Here is a 19,480-nt window from a genome sequence, read left to right as displayed (position 1 = left end):
CTTCATTCAGTGAAAGTTACTAACTATTTAGAATATTTAAACATGAAGGCGAAAATTTGAACATTTGAAGTACATCAATATAAAATCAAAATCATCCACTTTTCTTTTCTGAAAAGGTAAAAAAATCTGTATATAATATAAGTAACCACCAATATTTGAAGCAGATAATTTATGCCATCCAAAACATAAAAGGGAGGGGATATGACACCGTCTGCTGAGAGATACAAGACAAATAGCTGGAATAAGAAGAGTATAAGAAACCCTACTAAACTTAACCCACATGGCAAAGAGTTCACACAGAAGAAAAGATGGATCAAAGATAACCCATTTGTCATATCATTCCTCAAACTCATGCATGTGATCCAAAAGATAGTTGGCCGCCAGCTCCTCATTCTTGTTGCATGCAAAGTATACCTCCAACACAAGGGCCCGATCGAAACCCATAGCTTCAAGCTACAGCAAAAGTTTTTGCATTTGTCAAAAACCAGAGCACCAAAAACAAGTGGAACAAATGCACTTACAAGTAGAGAGGAATACTACTTACACGTTCGATGGCCTCTCGCTCCTCAGGGGTGACGGTCACAGCCTGTGGCACTGCTGCACCCAACTGCTCCAATAGGTTCCTGAACAGATAGTGTTTCAATAACTTAGCAACTTGTGTATCCAATTATCCACAAAGAAATCAACAAGTAAAGCAGATTTATCTAACCCTTCACCGCCTTCAACAGGCTCATTTATCAAGCGTAAGAAGTCAGCTTGATGAGCTTGAATGAGCTGCATTAGATGTGGATTTTGTTTCCCTAACTCTTGAAGCATAGGCTGCACCAAGATAATATGCCAAGAGTTGTCAAATTATAATTAGTAATGAAAAAGACTGGCCAAAATGGGAGCAAAAAAAATCAGGAAACAAATAATACCTGGAGAATTTGAGGGTTTGCTTGCACCATAGCTCGCAAAGCTTGGAACTGAAATATGAGTTGGCAACTCAGATACCTTTCCACAAAAATAAGCATTAAACTGATTCAAAGATTAAAAGATGACATATGTACCTGTGGACTGTTGCGCAGGAAATCCAAATTGCCTGCACCAGCATTTGCACCCATATTGGGAAGGCCCTGATTCAACAAATAAAATTAATCACTTGTCCCAATAAATTATAACCAGGTTTATAGATTACTAAAGTATCTACCTGTGGAAACAGGTCTAGTGGATTTGCATTCGGACCGGCAGTAGGCGCTACTGGTTGTGGAGCCTGGGCTGGAGGATTTGCTGCCGGAGGATTTGCTGCTTGTTCACCAGCAGGAACTTGGGCTGCTGGTGGGACTTCAGCTTGTTCAGGAATGCCCTGACATGTATATCAATTCTTGTGTCAATCTGATAGAAACACCTAAATATGCTTGCTACTATATATGCAGATACAACATACTATAACCAAAACAAGTAATTGATGATGAGAGTAAAGACCAAAATAACAGTCTACATTTTGCAATTTTGCAATTTTCTTCAAGGAGATAACAGTTACGAAAATTTAGAACACACAACCCAAACAGGTTAACATCAGAGCATAAGCAAGCAACCAAGATCTTCATTTCACTTTGGATGTTATTTTCAACACCAGCCAATTTTATTGCTCTATATAGAGCTGAGTGGGGAAAGGATCATAACCCAAAACCATTGAGTAACATCATTTACAAAAGTGATTATCACAAAGTACACGGTATTAATCAACTGAATACCTAATTGTCAACAATTCTGAGATAAACTGAGACAAAAAGTATATTGCATACTGCTAAATGACTTGTTAGGTAGAAAAACAACAAAACATTACCTTTACCTCCTAATCAATTAAAATTTCAAGATCAATTCACAAATTCCTTTTCTCATTGAGTACTTACAGAATATAAATACTCAACAGCCCTTTCAGGGTTGTTGAAAGCAGCACGTAAAGCACGGACAACTGTATCACGATCCCAACTTCCTCCGCCCATATCTAGAATCTGCTGAACGGTAGCCTCTAAATTAGTTCCTGCAACAAGATTTGATGCAGCTTGGCCATACACATCTGATCTTGAACTGCCCAATAATAAAGCCAGAATAAAAAAATTTAAGAAAAGGTCCATTTTACGGAAGAAAAAAAAATTTACTTCAAATCGTCAACTAGTTTATACTATAAGAAAAATTCAAAAGCTAAGCACATGGCCTTATACAGTCAAAGTATAAAATTCATAAATAGAAACAAAAATAAGTACTCACGAATCAGTGGGAGCTGCAACAGCAGGAGTCTCAATGACAGGCTGTGACCTGGACAGTTAACCAACACCAAAAATTGTAATTAGTATATAAACTACTTATAAAAGAACAAACTTCAGGTTGAATAGTGAACAACTAAAACAGCCTTCACGAGTTTAAACAAGTTCAATTCTACATAATCCAACATACTTCTTAAATAGAGGCTATAAATGAAGACTAACTACACTTACAAAAGGGCCATTTAATGCCAAAAATACATACGTTAACAGTTACAAGTCTTCAGTAAAAACCATTACAGATGAATGCTTCAAAAGAAAATCATTAAATCAAAGGCTGCAAGTGTGAGGCAACACTCACTCTGCCACAGCTCGAACAGGATTTGGAGGTGCTACTGGTGGTGCTGTCGAGGTAGGAGCACTAGCAGGTTGAGCCTACAAAATCATAGCCTATATAAGATGGACTTACAAAAAGAAAACATCATATTGTCAGCTAGTCAAACCTAGGACTCTATAAAATAAAATATTATTGGTTATTATCAGTTATCTTTGCATTGTATATCTCATAATGAGGTTTTCAGCATGTATGAGCGACTACCAGTGAACATTAATATACCCACTATTCACACGTTTTTCTTTTTTCTTTTGATAGATTTCCATTTAAGAATTTATTAAGATAAGGATGCATTCTCCACCATTGTGAACTATAAAACATGTGGTACTATCTGAGTCCAATAAAAAAATATATGCAATATTCAAAGGTCACTAAAACCAATTAAATTAGCAAACATTCCTAACCAAACAGCTATCATTGTCCGCATAAGTCAGTGCAATCAAGAGCATCAAAAGCGCAAAAGTCTATTTTTGGGCACATAGAGGACTTCATAAGTACAATTCTCCAAACAAGAATATCCATTAGATCATTCTGCCCACATTCACACAAACCTCTTCTTAGACAAACAGATGGATATGTTTCCAAAGTTGGTCTATTATACAGCTGATGTTAAGAGATCCAGTGTAATACAAAGATTACCAGTTTCACATCTAATATCAATGTGAAAAAAGACATTCCAATACCGTGATACTAAATACAGCAACCGAGCTGAATTTACCTGACTTGTGGCTGCACCTTTTGTACTGGAGGCTCCGCTTGGTGATGCCTTATTCTACAATTGATAAATGAGACCATACTTAAGATTACAGTGATAAGACTAAGAATCCCAACAGATTAATCAAGCCAAAGAACAAAAACGTAATCATGCTTTAATATTCTCTTTACGATTGTCATGCCCACTTTGAAAATCTTAATTTGCACAGTGATAAATTGGAAATCATATTTAGGGTTACAGTGATAAAATGGAAAACGTGAGCAAGTTTGCACAGTGGACTCTACTTCTGCCAATTACAAATCCTGTTACACAGAAATTTTCTTACTTATCACCACAGTTAGAAATAAATGCAAACTCACCTTGGTTAACATTATCACAATAAAACTATTTTCAGCAACTTGATTTTCTTCTAGAGTTGTGGTGTCCTTAAGAACTTTCCCCTGATGAATAAGCATCTGTTGTGAGGCAGGGTACACATCTGCACCCTGTACGGTCTCTATAATTTTCTTGACATCAGCAACCTGGGAGAAAGGAATAACAAAATTAATTTCTGCACTGAACTGAAAATAATAAAAAGAATAAGAAAAAGTAGTTGAGGAACCAAAAGTAAGTGCACTAGTGGCAGTGCTCATGAAGTGGGCTAAGTAACGAAAAAATCACTTGGAATTAATCAGTTTGATTGTTTTTCATCTCCACGCCTCAGATGATTTCACTATAGACCATGAATTGGGTTCAATGTGAGTGGTATAAAATCTTAAGCATTGAGTCCAAATCAACTAAAAATTTGAACGAACATAGAAGCGCATCCCTAGTCCACAGATCGAAGATGGAAAATTTTAAACCAATGTACATGCTTCAATAAAACACTAACGCTAAAGCTAGAGAATTTGCACAACCAAACAATAAATTCACAAAGACTACACTAAATTCACAAAGACTACACTAAATTCTGCGATTCCGCAAACAAAGACAGTGAACAATAATAAAAAAATCCGAACTCCGACAATAGCGGGAATGGGGAAAGCCCTAATTCGCATTCAATCCCCAAAAACCCTAATTACTCAAAATTGAATTGATTATCATTACAAAATCAGCACAAAAACAATTAATTTTAATCTCTGATGATTAAGAAAAGTCACGGATATGTATATGCATGTTTTATACCGTCTCTTCGGGTTTCACTTCGATCTCGAAGTTAGTGCCCTTCAAAGTCTTGACAAAAACCTTCATCGTCTTCTTCTCGTTTCTTCGACTTACAACATTCACCTAATTCGCACAGTTCCGATTATCCGGCGAGTCTCCGATTTCCGGTTGCCGGCCGTCACGTTTTTCAGATAGAGAGAGAAAAGAAAAGAGAGAGCACGAAGTCACTGTGATAACGAAAAGCAGGAGTCTTTGCTCTCCATTATATAGTAGCTACAGGATGCGCGGAAGGAACGATCCGGTAACTGGTGAATTTTCATTTCGTAATTTTTCATCCAATCGTTGTCTGCCACGCGTACATTTTGTGTTCCATATCGGTGGGGATTGGGTAGTGGTAAAGTTTGGAGAGGATAGGGTTTTTGCTCCGTGTATTTTGTGTAGAACACAATTTTAAAGAGTTGGATTGTTCCTAATTTATGCAAGCCGTACCAATTGAATCATAAACATTTATTTGAAACATTTTTACTCACCACTCTAACCTAAGATGTACTATCATTATTTTTCTTAACACTTGATATTGACACGTGTCCATAATTATAATCATAGTTAATTTATTATTTATGAAACCATAGTTATGCTCATTGACACGTTTCAAATGTTGAGAATAGTGATAATAGTACATAGAGTGATGTCTAAATGTTAAACAAATGGCAAATATGATGCATTCTTATGACATTGTTTAAACTCTCTTTTTTGGTTCAAAGGTTCCATTAATACATGAAAAATACACAATGGAGTAGGCTCAAAACAAACAAATTGAAGAGATCTAGGCATTGGTACTTTTCTACAAATTCGAAGAGAGTATATGACTCATCTCTAGCATTCACATTTAGTAACCCCAACAAGAGCAACAAAATAAATAAGCCCAAAAACCCACCCAGAAGCCGATCAAGCTCAGCCCACACCTAAAGTATGGGTTTTGTAGAACCCTGACACAAACAGACCGAAGCTGCCGTCGCCGCCACCAATGCCGTCGCAATGTAAGGATAAGAACAGCATCACCGTGACCAAACACAATAACACAGCCTCTTGTATGTTCATTACACTTCTATCTTTGTTTATTTTTTATTTATCCTAAAATCACTTCTTAAAACCGGCCCAAGAACAGAACTGACACAAACCAAGTGGTTAGAGGCGCAAAGAGGCCCAACCCATCAACATAAAACCTAGGCAGAAAACTAGAAGCTGCGTCTCAAAATACCAAACATTTCGATTTACTTGACTTCTTCTACTACGTTGGCACATGCTTTCTGCCTCTAAACTCAATTCAGTTCAGGTACGCATTTTCGTAATCATCAGAGATTAAGAAATTAACTGTTTTTGTGCTGATTTTGTGATGATATTCGCTTCAATTTTGAGAAATTGGTTTGCGTAATCGTAGAATTTAGTGAAGTGTTTTGTGAATTTATGATGCATTATACACTGAGCAACAAGATGAAGGAAGACGAAGTGAATCGATGCCAGATACAGGAATGGTACCCAAAATTCAAATCTTTGTCTATCAAAACTCGGATTCATGAACTTCCAGAACCCTTTGTCCAGTACCTTCTAGATGATTCGGGGCCTTTCCTCCTCCCTGTTTCAATCTCAAATGAAGATGCTTTTCCCAATAGAATTCATAATCCAGAGGAGGAAGATGACTATCAAGTATCAGAAGGGTCTGATGACGAGGCAGAGCAGCCTCCATTGCCACCTTCTTTCCCTGAGCTTGAGTTGCAGGTCAAGGAATCAATTGAATCACTTGGAGGTTCTGTGTTCCCTAAGCTCAACTGGAGTGCACCAAAAGACTCTGCTTGGATCAGCACAACTGGGACACTCAAATGCTCTTCATTCAGTGAGATTGCCCTCTTGCTACGCTCTTCTGACTCATTGGTCCATGATTTATGTCATGCCTACGATTCGTGCCACGATAAAACGTCATCGAGACCTAAGAGTTTCGTGCTTGCACTTCGTAAATGGTACCAGTCCCTTAAGCCAGAGATGGAATTCCGTTGCTTTGTACGAAATCAGAATTTGGTTGGAATTTCCCAACGTGAGGTCACTACTTTTTACCCGGCTCTGCTTGAAAAGAAAGACAGTCTTCGAGTGTTGATCGAAGATTTTTTCGTGGAGAATTTGATGTCGAGATTTGAGTCAGAAAACTACACCTTTGATGTCTATGTGACAGAGGATGATCGGGTTAAGGTTGTGGATTTTAACCCATGGGGTGCATTTACGTTGCCTCTCATGTTTACATGGGAGGAATTGGATCAGAATTGCAGTGAACTAGGGGATGATGGTGTGGACTTCAGAATTGTGGAGGGTCAGTGTGTTGTTAGGCCAGGTCTGAAGACCGCAGTGCCATATGATTATTTGGACACCAGTTCCGGGAGCGGCTGGGACCAGTTTATGCGAAATGCCGATGAAGAGTTGCAGCAGCAAACTAGGAATGCTCAAGCAGGTGCGTAAGGTCATCATTGTTTTAAAAACTTTGAGGTGAAATTTGAAAGCACTGTTTCGCGTATCACTTTTGCGTGCCAGGTTCAATACTATGGAGCCTGGATATTCCATGTTAGGCCATGTCAAGGAAGAAACAAAGTTTTGCATTTCAATATCTGATTATGATTTGTTAAAATGAAAAACCAACTGCTAGTATTGAATTTCACTTTGGATTCTGTCAATATCCTTCGATTGTATTTTGATGGTTCCTTACTTCCTCTGCCTCACTTTGTTGCTGTTTGAATTGGAATGCTGAGCAGTTAGAAAAGAACATGCCATAAAATGACCGGCAGAAATTAAGGGCCCGTTTGGTATCCTACTTGTATCCAGTTTTATGAACTCAAAAATAGATTTTAAGTCCAAAGCTTAAAAATCCCATTTGATTGGACCATTTTTAAGAACTCACACCCAAAATAAACTCAAGAACACCCCATCATTGAAAACAGAAAAAGTAAGGTTTTAGAGTTTTTTTTTTCTCTCTCATCTTTCGTTGCTCTCTCTCCTCCCTCTCTTGTCAGTTGGTGGTTCTAGGTCGACGTCGTTTGCAGCTCCGTCAAAGTCTCCTTCATCAGCTACGTCCCTGGCTCGACCCGACACTACCCAAAATTGATCAAACTTTTTTCATGTTTTGGGTTTCTAGGGTTTCCCTTGAAACCACACAAAATTTCCCTTTTCCTTGGTTAATTTCAATTTAGGAATCTAGGGTTTCTGATTTTAATTTCAATTTTTATTAAATTTTAAAAATAGTTTGAAGTTCAATACCAAACAAGTTTTTAGATTTGAAAATCACTACATGATAACAAACATACCTTCTCAAGGGATTGGGTTCCATATTTTTGGTGGTTTTATTCAGACTCCATTGAGAAAGATGTGCTTTGTAATTAACAAGTTTTGGGCTTTGTAATTAACAAAAGTTGGGATTTTGTGGGCTGACTGTAGACAATTATATCCAGTACATGTTGGGTTTAAATGAAAGGGGCTCAATCCTTTGGTTAGGGTTAGGCTTGTTTAACTTTGTTTCTTCAATTTTGAGATGGCCATAATAAGCCTTGATTCACATGGGTTGGAAACTAGGGGTTGAGAATGAAGAATCTTGAGTTTATTTTTAGCCGGAAACATTATTGATTTTGCTTTTGTAATTTAGAGAGAGACACACCGCATGGCCTTCAAATTTTCCGCAATTTGAAGTACAGAAAATAAAAACAATCAACAACTTGTGTAACAGAAACCAAATACGAAGCAAAAAAAGCAAGAGGTCCCATCTTGAAAATCTGCCCAAAGCTTTCTTCGATCGCATCCAATCGCAACCGTACAAAGCATCTATACTATCAACATGACGTACGGCCAGAATTCAAATGTCTTGGTAAGCTATAGCTTTTGAAGGGCAGGCAAGGCAGGCAGCCCCAAAAGAATATGTTCCTTTTTCTTGCATTGCTACAGTAATGTGCATATGTTCGTACTTCTCTTTTTGACTCATCACAGTCAACAATTCCTCTCTAATCTAATCTCCATCTTCCCCTTTTTAAAATCAAAATGCGAAAGTAATGGTATTTTAATCATTAGCAGATTATGATTCTCTGAGTCCTTTGCTTTCCGCTAACTATGAAATTTTTAATCCTTGATTTAACAGTAATTTAAACACAGGGATTGGTATTACGCACCGACGCACCAACCATTAGCGTCCGATAAGGGCACTGCATATGGATGGAACATATCCAAAGATTCTTCAAACTGGTAATCTAACTACCCCTTTTTATCGTAATTAGCAAGTCTTGATCAACTTGTTAATGCAGATATATCTAAGTTTGTTTGCTTTGATCAATTGTTAATGAAGTAATCTTAACTTGTTTGCTTTCGGCTGGGTTCCTTCACCCCCACTTGGTTATGGCTATGGCCGAGGAGGAGACCCTACAGAATATAAGATTCGGTGTGCACGCTTAGAATACTAAATTTCAATCCATCAAACCTGATCGAATACTTACAGTACGGCTGCTAATTCAACTACCTTCTGTTCATACCATCATCAATGATCTGCATGTGGTACGCATGCCGGTCGTTTATTCATGTTAAACTGTGAATCTGAATTATTATCGTATGGACGCCATGTATTTTTTACTATTCCTCCCTGATTTTCTCCTTGTTTATAATGACATATGCACGGTAATAACATCCGCATAGAAAAAGAATATATATATATATATATAGTTAGTTAGTTAGTTAGTATAATGCAATATTTATATAACACCTTTGGAATATTATTTTCCAGGTGCAACCTGCAGGGCACCATCTCAGAAGAAAGCTGCTGTGTGAAATGCATGTGCAAGTCAATAAGGAATTAGAGAGCGTCGCACGAGGCCACAGTAATTGATAATGTTATTAATTGATGCATGTTATGGGCAATGCAATGTGTGATGAAATTCATGTATCTACATGTATATTTATATATAGAAAAGTTTTACGCAAATACATGTAAAAGTTGTCACACTCACAAGTTGCAGGAGAAACACATGCATGCATTAATCTTAATCCATGCACCATAAATTCAATTATCCGTACGTTTTAAGCATAATACAAAGAAGAATTAGCCTCGATCACTTAAATTCTGATCCCACTTGTTGACTTGCAGTTGATACCAAATTCCACAGCACATAAAAAGTCAAAACAGCATCTCCTTTCGAATGATTCTATTTTATTTTATTTTGGTAATCATCTTTCGACTGAAATTGACTCCAAAGGTCACACATAGATTTTACACACAGATTTATCATTCACACACAGATATTTACCAGTAGGACTTACCAAATACTAATGGAATTGAGTTATGTTATGTACATATGACATGGATAAATTATTTCATAAACTCGGATCTTATATAAGTTGAGTACATAAAAACTGTGTGCTCGTTCGTGTATGCACTAATTTAGGCATGTCTAATTTACGCAAAAAAGTTAAAATTTATAAAATAAATAGATATAAGTAAAAGATGTGATAAATTCACGTCTAATGTACGAAATAAAATTCGTGGTTTCTAATTGTGAGATATTTGCTCTTATCAATTCATTTTAACTTTCGGGCGTAGTTCATATATAAATCTTAGTTCTAATCTAACTAAATGTCAACATCTTAAATTGCATTCTGCAATTGACTGATGAGTGTCGAGTTTGAAATAAGCTGAAGGTTGCAAGAATATACATAGCAACAATGCAGAAACGGATCGAAACTACTAAATATTCAAATATGTACACTCTTCAATTGACAAATTATCAAATTAATTACAATATTCTCATTTGAGCAGCTAATGAAAGTACTTTCTTAATTGATTACTAAATTCCTTTTTGCTCTCTTTTAATTTGATCTATGATCGATACTTTGAATCATGTTTTAGGTAGTACAGTTGCAAAAGCCTCAATATGTTGCGTTTTCAAAATTTTCATCCTCCATAAAGTTCTTCGAAAACATCATAACGAAAAAGGTAGTGAAAAACGTGCGAAATGTGAAAATTGCTATCGAGTTTTGTTGGAAAAAAAAAAAAAACAAAACTCATTTACATGATCTTTGAAAAATTATGAGAAAAAAACAGGAAACAAGGGAAGGAAAAAGATACACACTTTCAACACATTGAGCCCCACCATATTGTTATTAATTATTTTGAAAATATAAGAACCAAGTTTTCCTAATTTATTTTTTGGAATTAATTCTGGAACAGATTGGGGAACAAAATTCCTAGCAGATTGAGGGAAGAGGAAATGGAGATTGCAGATCCAGATCATTCATTGGATGAATTGGACGGTTGGATTCCCCTTATATAAAAAGACATTAGATTTTTATTTGTTTCTAATTTTTAACTTCTGAGAAAATAATTGGAATTAATACAATTAGCTACCCAGCAGCACCCACCCACTTATGAAGCATAATTTCCTTTTATATAATAACCCTTTTTTTTATGGGCATGCGTGGGAATATAAACCTACTTCTCAAGTCACAAATTAAAGAAACTTGTTCTTCTAAAACTTCTAAAATTTGTGGTTTTTTTAAATATATTTTATTTCATTTTTTAAAAACAACACTACAAAAAAAGATAGACGTATGAAGTAGAAATTATGTGATAGTAAAACCAAATTCGGTTTTGTTAAATAAAAATGCGATAAAATTTTATTAGATCATTAGGAATTTTATTCGATCAATAGGAATAAACACTACCAAAGGTATATATAGAGAGAGACAGATTAAATGACTTGAAAGAATAAAGCATGAGGGTAATGCTATATAAAGTTAAAATTGTCACTAAATTCAGAAATTTAGTACCTCACAAGCGCTAAGTTAATGCGCATATCACGTAGACTTGAACTTTAAACCAAAGATTTCTGTGTGCTGCTAATAGAATGACACGCTTTGTAACGAATTTAGAAAAGAAAATGGGTGATGTGCCAAATTAGAAAAAGTTATTAAAATTAAATGTGTGCCTTCGCCAACAGTTTCACGAGAAATGTTTATATATTCTAGGTACATCACGTGGTAAAAGAGAGTATACATTATTTGATAAGATGTTTGTGTTTAAAATTGTGTCCTTTCAAGGTTGTGAATACTTTGAATTTTTCGACCAAAAAAAAAAAATTTGAATTTAAATTTTGGATACGATATGATCTCTTCTTTTTTTTTTTTTCCAGATAAGTATATAATCTCCTGACTCAAACCGAAATGACTAATACATTCCAAAATCATTTAACCACAAATGATCTCATTGGATTTTACATTCAATTCCAAAAAAAATTAAAAGGAAACAAAGGAAAGAAGCACTTCATGCCACAATCAGATTTGTATGAGGCAAATAAGATAGACCAAATGATAATGTGGATTAGTCCTTTCTAAATTGGGGCGAATTTGTTAATTGAAGTTCTAAATATAGAAGAAATGATAGGGAAGAAGATAACCATGCTTCAAAAGTGACTAAAAAGATTATTTCCGTGATGACGCCGAAAGCCCCTCATAATTAAGTCAATATTATTGTTTTAAAGTTATGTACCAAAAATAATAATATTCACCACCTCCGCCCAAATATTTAGACTTCTTTCAACACTAAGAAGAAAATTACCACTTATTTCAAAGCTAGTAATGTATCTTTGAAAAAAATGTTGATTCTAATTTCCCCAATCCCAACTCATAACAGTGAGAAGGACGGTCAACCCAGCACTAATATTTTACTCATCCCCTCACATATATATTTGACAATTGACATGTTCTGCCCCTAGCCCTGCCGTTAAAATCAAATTCCAAACAAATTCCCACTTTCCAATTTCAAAGTTTTTTTTATAATCAAATAATGATATTCATTATAAAACTTGAGCAATATATTAAGCAAGGTGATTTTCCCACTCACTCTTTCTCCACTTACACCCCCTTTGCTTTTTAATACTTTTTAATCAATTTTGTTTTTTTTTTGTTCTTTCTCTTTCCTATTCTACCCTTACCCTACAAATCCCTTTAATAAGAAAATATGTACAATCACTTACTAATATTATGAAAGAATAAAAATATGAGACTATTATGCATACCTTGCTCTCTTCATATCTAACCTCTTAATGACAATTTGGTTAGCAGCGTTCTTTGGGTCTTCTACCTGTAAACATGTTAGCTCAAAAAAATTCTTATCTATTAACTAAAACAAATACTCACATACTTGGTTTAAAAATAAAAATAAAAATTAGCGTACAAATACTTACATTATTTCTATCAATTTCCAAAATTTATTTTTGTTTTTTGTTATATTTTTTGTTAACTTTTCTTAATTTCAGTTATTAAAACTTTAATGTAGGGTAAGGGTAGAATAGAAAAGAGACAACCCAAAAAGGAAAAGGGAGTGTAAGTGGAGAAAATGGGAGTGGAAAAATCAGCTCTCTATATTAAAGATACATAGGAAAAATCTTGGGTTTGCCCTGTGTACAAGACACGAATCTCAAAACAACCCAAAAAGGAAAAACAACCCAAATGGAAAACTAAATCGGAGAAAATCTATAACATTTGGTTAAAGGGGAATGCTAGCAACTTCTCTCTAACCTTCTCTCTTGGACCTTCTCCCTTTTTCTCATGACATGTGTCACTTTCCTTGCATTTCAAACAATGTCATCAATGCATCACACAAACTAAATTTTCTTTTCCAAATTAACCCTTAGTAAATGATTTTTTTTTTTTTTTTTTTTACAACAAGCTAGTATTTTAACATCTTTCTTTCCACCTATTAAAAAATTAAATAAGAAAAAAAAAGGTTTTTATATATAAAAAACTGTTTGATTTTTGTTTTTTTCCAAAGAATACATATGTTGCTAATAAAACCTTCAGTCCTTGCATAACTTTCTTTCCACCATATTAAAAAATTAAATAAGAAAAAAAGTAGGTTATATATATATATATATATATATATATATATATATATATATAATTTGCCTTTTCTTTTTCCAAAAGAATACAGACTGTAATAATAAATTTTTGTCCTAGCATAACATGAACTTCTTTTGTGCTTAAAAAAAAAAGGTTCTCACTCAAGAAAAACAACACACTTTTTATTTTCAAAAAAGAAAACTGACGTTTTAAAAAAAAACAAATAAGGTTGTAAGAAAGTTAAAATTAAAATAAAAATCAATACATTTAATAAGGGTAAATTTGGAAAACAAAATTTAGCTTATGTTATGCATTTATGACATTGTTTTAAGTGTATAGAAAGTGACACATGTCATGAGTAAAAGGGAGAAGGTCCAAAGGAGAAGGTTGTTAGCATTTCCTTTAGTTAAAATGTAACGCCATAATTGCCTTTTGCCCTCCCAACCAAATAATATTGCTCCCAAATTTGTTTATTTTTTCTTATTTTAAAAAGCTAGCTTAACACTCACAGTGTGTTCCAATTTTAAAAAAATTACTGCTATTTTCACCCCTTGTACTATTTCCCTACCCACCTTATCTTCCCACCTACCGTGTAAATTTGAAAAAAACACAATCACTTACTAATATTATGAAAGAATAAAAATATAAGACTATTATGCATACCTTGCTCTTTGCATATTTAAGCTCTTAATGACAGTTTGGTTAGCAGCATTCTTTGGGTCTACTTGTAAACATGTTAGCCCAAAAAATTTATTATCTATTAACTACAACGGAGATAAATAGTACTCACATAATTGGTAAAAAAAAAAAGGAAAAAAAGAATTTAGTGCACAAATACTTATATTTCAATCCATTTCCAAAATTTATTTTTGTTTTTTGTTTTATTTTCTGTTAACTTTTCTTAATTTCAGGTATCAATTTCTTAATGTAGGGTAAGGGTAGAATAGGAAAGAGAAATAACAGAAAAGAACAATATTGATTAAAAAGTATTAAAAAGCAAAAGAGAGTGTAAGTGGACGGGGAGTGGGAAAATCAGCTCTCTATATTAAAGACACATAGAAAAAATCTTGAGTCCACCCCTGTGTACAAGACACGTATCTCAAAACAACCCAAAAAGGAAAAAATGACCCAAAAAGGAAAAACAACCCAAAATGGAAAACTAAATCGGAGAAAATCCATAACATTTGGTTAAAATGTAACACCATAATTGCCTTTTGCCCCTCCCAACCAAATTAATATTTCTCCCAAATTTGTTTATTTTTTCTTATTTTAAAAAGCTAGCGTAACACTCATAGTGTGTTCCAATTAAAAAAAATTGATGTATTTCCACCTCTTGTATTACTTCCCCACCCACTACGTAAATTTGAAAAACCACAATCCTAGCTTTCTCCTAAAGGTGGATTTCATATATTTAATTTGGTCTTGTTTCATTTTTCCATTTTGCTGTTCTAATAATTTTCTTTAAAGGAAAGTTCAGCTAAAAAAATCTTAATAGTATCCAAGTTGAATTAGGAGATATTTCATTGAAAAAGTGAGCGGGGAAATAGAAGAGGGTGAAAATAACAGCACTAAAAAAAAATTGTTAACAGGCCAGGCCTTCTCTGGCCATTATAAATGGGGTGATGGCTGCTTGGTTCGCATTAAGACCACACTCTCTCTTTTCCTTCTGTTTGCTCTTGTTCTTGTTTTATCAATCTGATCAACTCTGCTAATCATTTTCCACCACATAGCCATGGCCGCGGTTCTCTTAACAACTCTGCTAATTATGTTTGTTAGCTTGTTAATAAGAGTTGCTTATGATACTCTCTCATGCTACTTTTTAACCCCAAGACGCATCAAGAAAATCATGGAAAAGCAAGGGGTGCGTGGCCCTAAACCCCGCCCTCTCAACGGAAACATCTTGGACATGGCCTCCCTTGTCGCCAAATCAACTTCTCATGACATGCAAACTATCAGCCATGACATCGTCGGCCGCCTCTTGCCCCATTACGTCCTCTGGTCGAAGCAATATGGTTTGTTATTTCGTTTCGTTTTCTAATCGTATAATATTTTAATCAATCACATAATTAATCAATGAAGCTTATGTGGTTTGCTTGGTATTTGAATTGGGTTATAGGAAAAAGGTTCATATATTGGACTGGAATTGAGCCCCGGATGTGCCTGGCCGAGACTGAGTTGATCAAGGAGCTTCTGTCCAAGTACAGCACCATCTCTGGTAAATCCTGGCTTCAGCAGCAAGGCTCCAAGCATTTCATCGGCCGCGGCCTACTAATGGCCAACGGCGAAGACTGGTATCACCAACGCCACATCGTTGCACCGGCATTCATGGGAGATAGACTCAAGGTACATACACACAACAATGTTTGTTTTGTGTTAATTATGGTAACAAATTATTTATTGGTTTTGATTTAATTTGGTGTATGCTTGCTTTTTATTAGAGCTATGCGGGGTACATGGTGGAATGCACTAAAAAGATGCTCCAATCGCTACAAAATGAGGTAGAGACTTCAGGAGGGAGGGAGTTTGAGATAGGAGAGTACATGACAAGGCTCACGGCAGACATAATTTCAAGAACAGAGTTCGATAGCAGCTACGAGAAGGGAAAGCAGATTTTTCGACTGCTCACTGTTCTGCAGCATCTATGCTCTCAAGCAAGCAAGCATTTGTGCCTTCCCGGAAGCCGGTGAGTAGAACATAAGATATTTGAGGTGCATTTTGGGAGCATATTTATTTGGTTTCGTTTGCTATTTGATAAATAATAAAAGAGCCAATATATATCGTTTACGTGGTCACGTTTTCTTGTTCCTAATTTCTTTACTCGATTCCATTTTTTTTCCAATAAGCTTCTTTGTGTGTGGCCATTTGTTTTATGCTTATTATAGTTAATATAATTTGTTCTTTGTCAATTGTCAATCACTTTCAGGTCAGTTGTTGTGCTAGCTGCTCTTTAAATTGAGTCATGACAGATGTGCTAATTGTATGTCATGATACTTATTAATTTATAATATTTTTCTGCAATATTAATTTATAATATTTCTCTGCAATTTTAATTGGTTTTTCAGGTTTTTCCCAAGTAAATACAACAGAGAAATAAAATCCCTGAAAATGGAGGTGGAGAGGCTGCTAATGGAGATAATACAGAGTCGAAAGGACTGCGTGGAGATCGGCCGGAGCAGCTCTTATGGGAATGATTTGCTGGGGATGTTGCTTAATGAGATGCAGAAGAAGAGAGGGAATGGTTTTAGCTTAAATTTGCAGCTGATCATGGATGAATGCAAGACATTCTTCTTTGCAGGACATGAAACCACTGCCCTGCTTCTCACTTGGACTGTCATGTTACTAGCCAGCAACCCCTCTTGGCAAGAAAAGGTTAGGGCTGAGGTCAAGCAAGTCTGCAATGGTGGAACTCCCTCTGTTGATCATCTCCCCAAGCTCACTTTGGTAAGCAAGCTTGCTTACTTACTCTGTATCTTTCTTAATTATTTTTATTGCTACTTTTTAGTTTTTTTTTTGGGTGGTTTGGTATGGTGGGCATTTAGGCATTTGTTTTTGAAGGGTCATGAACTGAAATTACCAAAAAATTAAGGTAGTGTGGGTAGGGAAAAGATATAACAGCCAGCCACTAAGCAATGCTTCCAAAACTTGAAAACAAATTACTCTGTTCTTTCTAAGTACCTCTTCATACTGGCATTGAGCAAGAGGTATTTAAAAACAACGTGGGAAAAAGTAGTGGCCCCTAGTCTACTACCCCTTGACATAGGCTCTCCATATTAATTTTATGGTTCTACTTAATTAGCAGAAGCCTAATTAAAAAAACCCAGAACACCAAAATGAATATTTTATAGAGGCTTAGCTGGTAAAAAGGCTTGGCAGTGGCAGTGCCCTGCATGTCTAGGTCCTGCCTTTAATTATATCTTTAATTTATGTGTTCTTTTCTGCAATCATGTTGATGTAGCTGAGTTTATTGGTCAGATTAATAATTTTTATTTTTATTTTTTGCAGTTAAATATGGTAATAAATGAATCACTGAGGCTGTATCCACCAGCAACTGTTCTGCCTCGAATGGCCTTTGAAGACATCAAACTTGGTGACCTCCATATTCCAAAGGGCCTATCAATATGGATACCTGTTCTGGCCATTCACCACAGCGAAGAATTATGGGGGAAAGATGCAAATGAATTTAACCCTGAAAGGTTTGCTTCCAAGTCATTCACCCCCGGGAGGTTCATCCCATTTGCTACCGGTCCTCGAAATTGTATTGGCCAATCTTTCGCCATGATGGAAGCTAAGATCATATTAGCCATGTTAATCTCCCGGTTTAGCTTCACGATTTCGCCTAATTATCGCCATGCTCCTGTTATTGTCCTCACCATCAAACCTAAGTATGGGGTTCAAGTATGCATGACCCCTATAGACCCTTCGACTTAGCATACTGATTTTGGAATTAGAGTGCATGGATGAGTTTGTTATGTGAGGAGCTAGGAGAGCTTGAGATGGAATTTTGGTCATCATTCTTCTTGTAATTTTGTTCTTTCTTGAGTTATACATAGTAAAGAGATGGGGATTGGAATGATGTTTGCGGATTAACCAAACGAGTTAGATGTCAATAAAAATGAAAATCACGGTGATTATTTCAACCGAAAAATAGATCACATTGATTTTACTTGCTTTTAGCCATCCTTGTGAATGAATCGACAATCTAATTGACAATCTAATCAAATAATTCTTGTTTAATTTGAATATGTGGTACAGATTAACAGTTTTGAGGTCAAAACTTGAATTATAAGTCTAATCAACAATCTAATCAAATAATTATTGTTTAATTTGAATGTGCGGTATAAATTAACAGTTTGGAAGGTCAAAATTTGCATTTTAATAATGAGAGGATACGCATAAAAACGATATGATTAAAGCAAGAAAAACACATACAAAGGGATGAGTTATAAAGGGTTTCTTCTTTAGCTTTGATGGCCCATAAAACTTATATATGAATGATAGATTGATTCTTTTTATTCTATCGGAATGATTTTAACAAAGTGCTTATCTTTCAAGATTAATTAAAATAAGCCAACTCGCATTTGACAGGGGGTAGGTAGGGTCAGGATCTTCCTTTCAAAGGAGACTCTTGTGCATATATAAATATAGAGTGCTTTGGCAGCCATCCCATCATCTGCATACACCAATCTCTAATTCTTTTGCGTCTCCCACTACTCAATTTTTTCTCAATTGTTTTGTTGTCAACTACCATTTATATATTTATCTTCTCTGTCATTGTCTAATGCACTGCATACGAGAAATTCCAATGCCGCACTTTTAAATGCGGCCTTCTATAAGAAACAGGGACACACCCCCACCCCCACCCCCAATCTCGAAGTTTTTGAACCAATTGCTATTTCTTATTGTTCCAGAATTAAATTCATGTATTCGACCCATAAAGTCAATGAGATTTTATCTTAATTCCTTTTTTAAAAAGTTTCTTTTACACAAGAGTATGATTTAGATTATGAATTTTCAACTCCGTCCTCGTTTTCAATCTTTACTAAAAAGCATTTATCAATGAATGATACTTATCGTGAAAATATTTTTATTTTTATTTTTGAATACAAACGATAGTTTAAATTATAAGGGAAAAATAAATTTCTCACACATACTACCAACGTGTCATGAAAGTTCAAACCTAAGACAATTGGTCACAATTCAAGGCCATCTTCCATTGAGTTAAACTTCATTGGCTCTTTACTTCTATTTTAGTATTCATCTCATCTTAATTATTACGAGGATATATTCAAACTTACATAGTCATCTTCCAATGATGTAAAGATAATATCACTAAATAAGGGTCATGAAAAATTACATCCATAAAAGAAAAGATGAATTACTTGTGTGTACATCACATATATATCGAATCGAATGCATGGATAGAGTTGAAAAAGAATCTAAAATTTCCAAACATCATAATGGATAGAGTTGAAAATAAATAAAAGGCTTAAATGTTAAAATGATCCCTGTGTTTTACTCATTTGGCCAATTTAGTTCCCGTGTTTTCAATTTGGTCGATTTAGTCCTTGT

General features: G+C 35.1%; 3 protein-coding genes across 3 annotated transcripts; 2 read left to right on the top strand and 1 right to left on the bottom strand.

The window, feature by feature from the left end:
* Window positions 1-80: 80 nt before the first annotated feature.
* Window positions 81-4,741, bottom strand: LOC110758238 (ubiquitin receptor RAD23d). The gene is made up of 12 exons (XM_021960039.2): window positions 4,520-4,741; window positions 3,715-3,876; window positions 3,359-3,412; window positions 2,608-2,681; window positions 2,254-2,301; window positions 1,896-2,073; window positions 1,190-1,345; window positions 1,050-1,115; window positions 918-965; window positions 710-819; window positions 545-623; window positions 81-453 (listed from the first exon to the last, which is right to left on the bottom strand). Exons 1-12 carry the CDS (start codon window positions 4,583-4,585, stop codon window positions 337-339), a joined length of 1,158 nt encoding a protein of 385 aa, XP_021815731.1. The 5' UTR covers window positions 4,586-4,741; the 3' UTR covers window positions 81-336.
* A 1,001-nt stretch (window positions 4,742-5,742) lies between these two features.
* Window positions 5,743-7,218, top strand: LOC110758218 (uncharacterized). Its single transcript, XM_088249957.1, has one exon. It carries the CDS (start codon window positions 5,966-5,968, stop codon window positions 7,004-7,006), a length of 1,041 nt encoding a protein of 346 aa, XP_088106083.1. The 5' UTR covers window positions 5,743-5,965; the 3' UTR covers window positions 7,007-7,218.
* A 7,823-nt stretch (window positions 7,219-15,041) lies between these two features.
* Window positions 15,042-17,984, top strand: LOC110758242 (cytokinin hydroxylase-like). The gene is made up of 5 exons (XM_021960045.2): window positions 15,042-15,423; window positions 15,528-15,754; window positions 15,850-16,094; window positions 16,474-16,852; window positions 17,414-17,984. The coding sequence occupies exons 1-5, from the start codon at window positions 15,144-15,146 to the stop codon at window positions 17,837-17,839; spliced, it is 1,557 nt and encodes a 518-aa protein (XP_021815737.1). The 5' UTR covers window positions 15,042-15,143; the 3' UTR covers window positions 17,840-17,984.
* Window positions 17,985-19,480: the final 1,496 nt, after the last annotated feature.

Source organism: Prunus avium, chromosome 3, assembly GCF_965620075.1.
Source record: "Prunus avium chromosome 3, drPruAviu1.hap1.1, whole genome shotgun sequence".
Classification (NCBI taxonomy): Eukaryota; Viridiplantae; Streptophyta; class Magnoliopsida; order Rosales; family Rosaceae; genus Prunus; species Prunus avium.
The sequence above is the reverse complement of the archived record's forward strand: the minus strand, read 5'-3'. Positions and strand labels throughout refer to the sequence as shown.

Coding starts and splice junctions, on each gene's coding strand:
- LOC110758242 (XM_021960045.2), top strand. CDS start 15,144: ATGGCCGCGGTTCTCTTAACAACTCTGCTAATTATGTTTGTTAGCTTG. Junction 15,424..15,527: donor CCTCTGGTCGAAGCAATATG/GTTTGTTATTTC, acceptor ATTGGGTTATAG/GAAAAAGGTTCATATATTGG. Junction 15,755..15,849: donor TCATGGGAGATAGACTCAAG/GTACATACACAC, acceptor GCTTTTTATTAG/AGCTATGCGGGGTACATGGT.
- LOC110758218 (XM_088249957.1), top strand. CDS start 5,966: ATGATGCATTATACACTGAGCAACAAGATGAAGGAAGACGAAGTGAAT.
- LOC110758238 (XM_021960039.2), bottom strand. CDS start 4,585: ATGAAGGTTTTTGTCAAGACTTTGAAGGGCACTAACTTCGAGATCGAA. Junction 3,877..4,519: donor AAGTGAAACCCGAAGAGACG/GTATAAAACATG, acceptor CCTTTCTCCCAG/GTTGCTGATGTCAAGAAAAT. Junction 454..544: donor AGCGAGAGGCCATCGAACGT/GTAAGTAGTATT, acceptor CTTTTGCTGTAG/CTTGAAGCTATGGGTTTCGA.